This window comes from Rattus norvegicus, chromosome 2, assembly GCF_036323735.1.
Source record: "Rattus norvegicus strain BN/NHsdMcwi chromosome 2, GRCr8, whole genome shotgun sequence".
Lineage (NCBI taxonomy): Eukaryota > Metazoa > Chordata > Mammalia > Rodentia > Muridae > Rattus > Rattus norvegicus.
The window spans coordinates 114,090,341-114,100,123 of record NC_086020.1 but is presented as its reverse complement, the minus strand read 5'-3'; the positions used below and the strand labels follow the sequence as shown (position 1 = coordinate 114,100,123).

General features: G+C 48.4%; 1 protein-coding gene across 1 annotated transcript in view; it reads right to left on the bottom strand.

Annotated features, from left to right (window-relative positions):
• Nucleotides 1–313: 313 nt before the first annotated feature.
• Slc7a14 (solute carrier family 7, member 14) overlaps nt 314–9,783 on the bottom strand; it is a 106,030-nt gene continuing 96,560 nt past the window's right edge. Inside the window, exon 8 of the mRNA NM_001134615.1 lies at nt 314–831. Coding sequence (NP_001128087.1) covers nt 509–831 — 323 coding nt within the window. The 3' untranslated portion in view covers nt 314–508. The remainder of the gene's footprint in view (nt 832–9,783) is intronic.

Below are 9,783 nucleotides of genomic sequence, written 5' to 3'. Positions count from 1 at the left end.
TTAGTTTAGGGGGAGGTGAGATGTAAGGACACAGTGTTGCTGACAGAGAAAGTCCTGGAACTGCCTGACCTACTGACCTGGGAGAGGAGCTCCCAGGGCTGCTCTGGCAGGGCTGACAACTGCTTTGCACCTCAGCCACCTTTATGACTCCTTCCGGGGTGGGGGGGCTGTGTTCTCAGCTTGGGTGGAGGAAGCTTCCTCATCTTAGTAAGAAGCACAAAGACCCATCCTGCAAAGCGAACATTTGCTGCCATCGGCTGGACGTCTCACTAACATAGGATTTCGTGGAGTCTTTTGATTTTGACTTTTTTTTTTTTTTAACGAGAGGGCTGGCTAAGGGCCCTGGGTAAAACCCTTCAACGGTATTCCCCTGAACAGCAGAAACAGCAAATGACAGATTATGCCTGGGGATGGACCTTGGGGAAGGCTGGGTTTGTGAAATGAGAGTCGGAAGAAGTTTCCACCTTCTAGAACACAGGCTGATTTACCCTCTCTAGGCTCCTGCGCCTTACTCAGGAGAGCAATCTAACTCGTCATTCTCGATCAGGGCCTCCGAGTTCTGTTTGTGTTTGCTTTTGCTTTTCGCTTTGCTACTGGTCCGGCTGTTTGCCTTCGCATCTGACATCTGTTGGTAATAGAAGCCTTTGTCCTCAGCCGGCCCACCCCAGTCCTCCTGGCTCTCGCCCTCGGTGGCATAGGAGAACCCCTCCTCCACGGAAAAGGGGTCATCCACGTCGTAGCGCTGGTATGTGCTTTGGTGCAGGGCCTGCTCTCGGGCGCTGATTTCCAAGGTGCTGTTCCAGATACCATACCCAAAGTAAATGAGCATACCTGTTGGGAGGGGAAAAGCACGATGAATAAGCAGTTGTTTTGGGGTCCGGGGAGTCACTGGGGAGGTCACACTTGACTAGAGCTGGGGTGAGGTACATTCTCAGATCTACCACATTTTGAAAAGACTTGAATTAACGCCCTTTCCAGCCCCAGAGTCCACATAAAAGGCCCCTTACGGTGGTCCTCGCTAAAAATCCAAGCTCTGGGAGGTAGGATCAAGCAGATTGCTGGGGCCCATTGGCCAGTCACCCTAGCTAAACTCCTGAATATCTGGTCCCAGTGAAAGACCGTGTCTCAAATCAACAACTCCTGAGGAAAGGCACCCAATGTTGACCTCTGGCTTCTGTATACACAGGTACAAACATAGGCCACCCACCAAGAGGCACAGCCTTCACAAAACTGGCAGATCTGAGTATGGCGGGGCATATCTACAATCCTAGCACTGGGGAGGCTGAGGGAGGAGGGCGGGAATTCGAGGCGAGAGTGGTAAGACCCTGTCTCGGTAAAGGAAAGCAAGTCAACAACAAAGCCAGAGTAACATTGAGGAATCGCAGCCCAAATTTACAGCTTCCGTGGAGGGTTCTGAGGCAGTGTCTTTGCTCGTCCTAGAGGGTCAGGCTTTGACTGACAGTGAGAGATAGCTGCCTCTTTAGACAGGATCTGGCCTTTCAGTCACCTTAGCCCTCATCTCCCATCCTTACCTCCTCTCCCTGTCATTATTCTCACAGAGCTACATACCAGGGATCTGCATCTTCTGCCCTGGTTTGTACTTACAGATCAGGGAGTCCTGTGGGCATTAGAACAACAATGGCCCCAAGGCTCATAGATTTGAATGCTTAGTCACTGGGAAATGGCAACGTTTGAAAATATTAGGAGATGCCTTATTGGAGGAAATGTGTCACTGGGGGAGGCTTTCGAGGTTTCGAAAGCTTGAGTCAGGCTCAGTGACACCCATTGTGCTGCCTTTGGATCTGGATGTGCAATCGTTCACTGATTGACTGTAGCGGATGGACTGGCTGGTCAGAGATTCAGAAAGAGCACGATTGGAAAGTGAGAAAGACAACATGTGGGGAAGAAGTTGTGGCGAGAGCTCTGCAAATGGCTGAAGGATGTAAAGACCCTCCTGTCCCACGTAAATGCTCATCAAAACTTCAGCTGAGGAGGAGTTCAATAATCAAATGGGTAGGATGACCCGCTCTGCGGATGGTCAGCCTCTTTCCCCAGCCATCCCTGTCATTGCTCAATGGACCTGTGAACAAAGGGGCCATGGTGGCCAAGATGGGGGTTATGCATGGGCTCAACAATAAGGACTTCCAGTCACCAACGCTGACCTGACAGCACCTGCTGTTGTGTGCCAGATCTGCCACCAGCAGAGACCAACACTGAGCCTCAGGTACGGCACTAATCCCTGGGGTGACCCTCCAGGACCTGGTGGCAGGTTGACTACTTTGGACCACTTTCTCTGTGGAAAGGACAGCACTGTTCTTACTAGAGTAGGTACTTATTGTGGTTACAGGTTTGCCTTTCCTGCATGTAAACCTTCTGCCCAAACCACCATAAAATCGGAACCATCTCAGAACATTTGTCCCCGGCCTCCATGTCAGGCCCTGGCACTTGCTCTGCCCTTAGCCATAGACATATGTGCTTTATCTTCGTGTTTCATACTCACCAATGGAATTTCTATTTCTGACCCCTAAGCTGTTTCTTTCTTCCGTGTGGACTTCCAGGCCGCCTAGTGGTACAAGCAACTGTTATGACCCATACAACATCTGTCATGTGATTATCTGCACTGGGTGCTTCTAGTGTATAGTCTTGGGCAAAAACTGGCCCTTAATGTGTGTTAACTGAATGAATCAGGATTCCTGATGAACACAGACTGGTGTACTGTCTCTGCGTTGACTTCATTCTAACCAAAGGAAACTCATTTCACTGGTAAAACAGCCTTCACCTGGCTAATGTTCCTTTTCGATATTTTTTATTGGACATTTTTATTTATATTTTTTATCCCTTTCGATATTTTTGAAAAGCATATTAGCTTCCTTTTTAAATTCGAAATGCCCTTGAAATCCAGAGTTTGTAAAGGCAAGGTTTAGGGACCTATTATAAGAGTGTGGGACCTGGGTTTAAATCCAGTCTCCACCATTCTAACAGACATAACCTTGGACCTATGGTTTACCCTGTCGGCCTTCTATTCTGTAAACTGTGAGAAGCAGGGCTTACGTGCTGAACAAGAGTACCTGCTTCTAAGTGTGAAGACCTAAGTTTACATCTCAGTGCATGCACGTGCGCGCGCGCGCGCGCGCGCACACACACACACACACACACACACACAGAGAGAGAGAGAGAGAGAGAGAGAGAGAGAGAGAGAGAGAGAGAGAGAGAGAGCGCTGGTGTGGCCATGCATGTGCCTGTGTGGTGAAAGTGGAGATGGGGACAGGAATGGGAGGATTGCTTGAGTTTCTGCTTACAGTTCAGCCAGAGACCCTCTCTTCTGTGAATAAGGTAGAGGGAGATGGAGCAGGGCACGGGATGTACTCTGCTGGCCCCTAAATGTTCTTTAAGAGGTGTGAGCACAGGAACACACCTGTGCATATATCACACACACATTGAGCATACTTAACACACATACACACGGAATACACACAAAAGAAACCATAAACACAAACAAAACCAACCCCTGTCCCTGTGAGTCAGAGTGATTAGTGGACAACCTGGGGTAAAATGGGGCCATGGTCTGGACACTGAGGTCCCGCATCCCTTGTCAGCAGCAGCAGCAGCTCCTTTGTCTCCGCTGACCCTGGCCACCTGCTCAGCTGTTTGCTCAGAAGGCAAAACCAGCCAGCTTTCCCACTCTGGCCCTTGAGAACTTGTGCTCCATCTTGAATCTGAAGCCCGTCTCTTTAAGCTTGGATTTCTCCCCCCTTGTCTCAAGTGACTTTCTCCCATCCCTTCCAGCCCCCCACCAGTCAGTGAAATCAACTTTGCAGGAGCCAAAGTAAGCAGAGATTTATGGTCCTAATTGGTGGTAAAGCTTGGAGTTAATCGTTTGCAGATGTAGATATTTGGGCTCAAATAGCCTGATCTTTTTGGGTGGGGGTGGGGGAGCCTTTATTGTCTGGGGGCGGAGTGGAGGAGGCTATCCAGGACCGTTATTACTCTGTGTGGAACCAGACCCCCATTCACACTAAAAGGCCAGGGTGTGCGTGCTTAGAGAATGCGGGCTTGAAGCCTGCCTGGGAACCGAGGATTGCACGTGGCTAGGTGGGACCAGCAGCACAGCTCTCAGTTTCTCATTGTTCCTCATTTCTCCTGAACATCCAGGCTGGGGGCCAGCCTTGCCCCTTACCCCTGCTTCATTAATCCTCTCCCCTTGCCCCCGACCCAGTTTATAGGTGATTCTTTCTCCTATGGAACTGAACATTTTTCTGTTTCCCTTGCTTCCACATCTCTGCCCCTCCGCGGATCAATGTGACTGGGTGACATTTGTTCTGGCACACTTTCTCCCAGAGCAGGGTACGTGAGTGTTAGGTAGACTCCTGTTACAGGTCATGATGTAATTGCTCTAACATCACAGATAATAGAGCCAGAGATGACACTACAGGTGAAGAACCTAACCAATGACTTCATTTTACTGGAAAAGCAGAGGCTGCGGACATTAGGAGCCGTGCTTGGTTCTGCAGGGGGCGGAGTCAGCCTTCTCGCTGGGTAAGGTCTTTTACACACCCAGTCCTTCACACTTCCCTCCCGAAGCTGGCTGACGATACACTTACTGTAGTAAATATTCAGTAAGAGTTAGGTCTATGTGTTCTTTGGGAATGCCAGGCCTGGAAGGAACATGTATAATACATACCAGCCACAGATACGCTAATGGGTCTTTTCGTGTTTGCTGTGGCATCCCTGACAGTTACAAAGGCTCGCTATTCCTTGCCAATATACATTTCAAATATGTGTGTTGTGATGGGCAGTGATTCAGGCGGCCTGGGTGCACAGAACCATCTAGCATCTTACATTCTGTCTGCATTTTTTTTTCTTTTCCTGGCCCTTGAGTCAATTTGGGAAGACTGGTGTGAAGTAGAGAGAGAAGGTGGGAGAAGCGAAAAAGTGGAGAGGACAAAGCACCAGAGGGAACAAGTGCAGAGGGTGAGGGAGGACTGCCATCTGTCACATAAACAAGGGCTTTGTGTGGAGGAGTAAACAGCGAGGCTGAAGGCCTGCTGTGTGCAAGCAGGGCTTTGTGTTTCGGCCTCTCTTCTCAGCTGCGTAGAGAAAGATGCACAAGGTAGTGTCTGCCACCTCAGGAATTCTGAATCCCGAGTCACCTAAACTACCCTTCCCAAAGCACTGCACACCAGGTCTTCTGGTTACAGTCAGGTTAGAGTACTTGTCTCTCCAGGAACTTAAAATGCTATGTGTGTACTGGTGTGAGTGTGTGTGTGTGAGTGTGTGTGCACGTGCTTACGAGAGAGAGAGAGAGAGAGAGAGAGAGAGAGAGAGAGAGAGAGAGGAGTGAGGGGGACAGAGAGACGGGGGACAGAGAGACAGAGAGACACACACATAGACAGTCGGACAGAGACAGAGAAGGATGGACTGTGTCTCATGGGCAGGGAACTGGGATATAGAAGAAAATAAGGCAGTAGGGACCGGAGAGATGGGTGAATTGGTTAAGTATTTGGTGCACAAACAGGAAGACCTAATTTGGATCTCTTGAGTCCATGTAAGAAGCCAGTCCAGTGGCACATGCCTAGAACCCCAGAGTTAGAGAGATGGAGACAAGTGATCTCTGGGGTTTGCTGGCCAGTCTGGTTAGCTAAACTGGTGAGCTCTAGGTTCAAAGAGAGAGTCTGTATCAAACAAACAAATAAATAATAAAAGTTAAGGTAAAAAATAATCAAGGAAGACGTGGCAGTCAACTGTTGTTCTTTACATATATGCCTCACGTGTACACACACAGACAGAGACAGAGACATACAGACATAGACACAGATAGGCACACATACTCAGACGCACAGACACACACAGAAATGCGCATGCACACACGCAGACACACAGCAACACTTCCAGATATCTCCTTGCCTGGGTTCTGTAGGTTTTGACTTCTCCTACAGCTTCCATTTTCCAGGAGAGATTCTGGAGAACACAGATGAGGTTGACATCTGTGGGAAGCAGTTTTGCGTTCTCGAACATCACTTTTTTTATTGTGGTACTAGGGGGTCGATTTAGAATTTTGAACATATTAGGCATGTGCTCTACCACTGAGTCACCTGCCCAGAGATTTCGAGCCTTCTGTTCTGAAGTATTTCAAGAATATACAGAAATGCAAAGAATACCACCATATTATTCATCCAGCTCCTGAGCCCACTCCCCTGCCTCCCTCCTAGATTACACTGAAACAAATTCCCCCTGCCCTAGGCAGTTTGTAAATATTTCAATATTCATTGTAGGATAGTACTATTTTAACATATTAACTGACATGCAACAGTGTTCAACATTCCTCACATTACTACTCACACAACACACCTTCCCCGCCATATGAGATCACCCTCTTACTCTGATGACAGCTTTGTTGTGAGTGGTTTGGGGACAGTTTTACTTGGGACTGTCACCAGGCTTGTATCATATTCTTTAGTAAAAATTCATAGATCGGAAAACTTTTCCCTTTGAAGGTTGGATTGGCTATTAGCATACGCTAGAAGTAGAACCAAGCTTAAAATCAAAATGGCTGTACAAAATGGAGATCTTTGCTGACTCTACATCAGACGGGATTAGTATCAGATACATATAGATGTACAGAAGGAAACACCCAAACCGCCAAATAATTCAGTCAGTAAATGTACCAATGAATTGACTAGACAGTTTTCAAAAGAAGAAACAGAAGTAGCTAAGAAAGACTTGAAAAAGTGTCCAATATCCTTAGCCAGCTTGGAAGCACACTGCCTTGAGGTTTTCATTTTATCCCAGTCAGAATGACCATCAGTAAGAAAATAAATGACAGTGGGATAGGGGAAGGGGAGACGTTGTGTGTGTTGGGGGAGGGCTGGAGAGATGGCTCAGCAGTTAAGGGCACTGCTTTTCCAGACGACCTAGGTCCAAATCCCAGCACCTACATGGCGGCTCAGAGCTGTCTTTAACTCCAGTTCCAGGGGATCTGGCAACTCAAATACACAAACATGCAAGTAAAACGCCAATGCACAGAAAATAAAACAAACAGGCAAAGAAATAGATGATGACAGATACTGGTGGGGGAAGGGAAGTCCCTGGTCATTGTTAGTAGAAATGTCAGTGTGTGCAGCCAGTGTGGAGGTCAGCCTGCAGGTTCCTCAGAAACGGAACATACAATTACCACACGACCCAGCTACACCAGTGTGAGTACTTAGCCCAAGGGTTCCAAGTAAATACACCACAGAGACACAAGAGAGTCTGTGTTTAGAGCAGTACCAATCGCAGTAGCCAGGGCATGGACCATCTAGAGAAGTCCACCCAGGAACGAACAGATAAAGAAGATGTGGCCCACTTTTTTTTATGAGAGTAAATATATGAAACCATGACATTTGTAAGAAACGGAATACAACTGGAAATTATTATATTCGTTGAATAAGAGCCAGCCTAGAAGGTAATGTGTTTTTTCTCATATGCAGAACCCAGATTTAAAGTTTTATATGCATGTATATGGAATAAGGTTGCTAGTTAATGAATGTGATATTTTACTTTACTTGACTATTTGATTCTGCTGCTTCTTATGTGCTTTAAATTACTGATTTCCTATTGTGTGTGTTATATCTATCATCAATTACCTAATGGCAGGTGCGATTGACCTCAGAGGGGAGAAAGTGCTTGTGTGGTAACAGGGTCCTGGAGGCTCTGCTGCTAAGCTGGAGATGTCTCAGGTAGGTGTTGGTGGGGTGTCCGATGTGGCTAGGACAGACAGTGGTCAGTAGAAAGCACGGGAGCCTATTGGCAGTTCAAAAATAGGTGCGAGGTACACACTAGTTCTTAGCAAGGTAATGGCCGCGTGCCCTCTGACAGCATCAGCGGAGGAAAATATTTAAAGGGAAGCTTTGGCTTGTTTTCCAGATGAAGTTGCCTGGTGGAGAAGGTACCTGGGGGAGGTCAGGCTAGACAAGATGAAGACTCATCCCCCCCCTCCCCCCATCGCAAATGAATGGACTTTCCTTATGCAATAAATACTTTGTGATCTTAAAGCTCTTCGCAAATATTCATTGTATCAGATGCCAGTCCAGAGAAGTTAACTACACAGCAAATGAGGCATTGGAACAGCCCTGGAGCTCACTGTTCCTGCTAGAAGATGAGGGGCTGTCCCCGCCCCACTTCGGAATCTCCAGGGAAGGGACTCTGTTGAACTTGCCTTCAGATGCTAGGGTGCCCATGCACCAGCTAACTAAACACTTAGCAGTTTATGTGGCTCCACCCTGGGCAAACTAATCACATGACTCCAAAGCTTCAAGTGAAAGGCCTGGGTGGGATACTGGGGAGGCACCCTACATCCTACGGAGGCAAAGCTGCAAGGAAACTCAAGCCTGAAAAGAGACCGGGGGGGGGGTGGAAGGTGGGGGTGGGAGATAAACAGTAAGAGCAGACTGTCAACTCCGCAGGCACGAACTCAGCTCCAACTTTGGGTCTCTGATCTCTCGAGTCCCAAGGGAGCGCCTGGTCCGCTGTAGCTCTGTACTTGGGCTGAAAGAAGGTGGGTCACCTGACCCCAGGCTGGGTGGAGCAACCTCTTCCTGGGGTGCGCTTTCCAGCAGGAAGCCCTGCCCGCAGCAGATAGCAGAGGCACTCCGTTATGCCCAAAGGGCTTTTTATTTTGACTGCTCCGGGATCAGATTTCCAAAACAGACCTTTGCGGTGCAGGAGCAGGAGATTTGTCCGCGAAGAGAAGGTGTACGCCCCACCCACCCAATCCCCACCAGCTCCTATCCTTCCCGATTATTTTTTTACATACCGCCATGAGCCCTATAGATTGCAATAACAGTGAGGTTTGTTTAATGTGGTGAGACCAGGAGGAGCAGGCTGGATGGGAGGGGCTCTATCTCTGGCCCTGCGGTTGGTCTAATGTGAAGTCAGTGTCTCCTCTGTAAGTCAGGGGACCCTGTCTTCATCTGAGCCGTGTGACGGCTGATGACTGAGTGAGAAACCCAATGTTATGAATTAGTAGTCTCACAGCGCACAGAGACTCAAGAGAAATGTGTCCGCTGTCCACTGAAGAAGACCTGTAAAAGAATATTCACCGCAGCCCGATTTATCCGGAGCAAATGGAAACAACCTAACAAGTGACCAGAGTGGAGCCCGCATTGTGGCGTGGAAGGCTAGTCAGCAACCACAATATGACAATACGAGTCACAGTGTGGGTGGATCTCACCAGCAGTGTTGGAGAACAGAAGCCAAAGGCTTGGAGTTAGTTCCATGCGTACCCACGTACTGGCTCCAGGGCCTCCACCTCTTCCACTGTTCACTCTCCTGACATTCTTTTGCCTGGGTCTGGAGGCAGAGCCCCTTGATTCCCTTGGCCCTTCTTTCTATGCTTGCCTGTGTCCAGAGTTCTGCCCTCTCTGTAGACGGAGTACCTTAGGCCAGCTTTCTCTGCATAGGATCTCCTTTTAAGCATCCCCCATCCCTGTGGCTTTCCTGTGAGGCCTACATGACTTGTTCTTCACTCTCCTGAGCATGACTGACATTGAATAGCTCATTGTTTTCTCCTCTCCCACCAGAAAATGTGTCAGCCTGATTGATTATGGACATACTATCAAGAATTCGGGCAGCCCAGCACCCTTCCTCCCACCTGGGGACCCGGACTAGGTTCACTTGGGAGAATGCTTGCTTGCCTACCGAGCACAAAATCCCACAAAACCCCACGTTTGCTCACTAATAATGCATGACCCAACAACTGTGGGACAGCACGCTTGTAATCCTAGATCTAAGGAGGTGGGGAGAGGC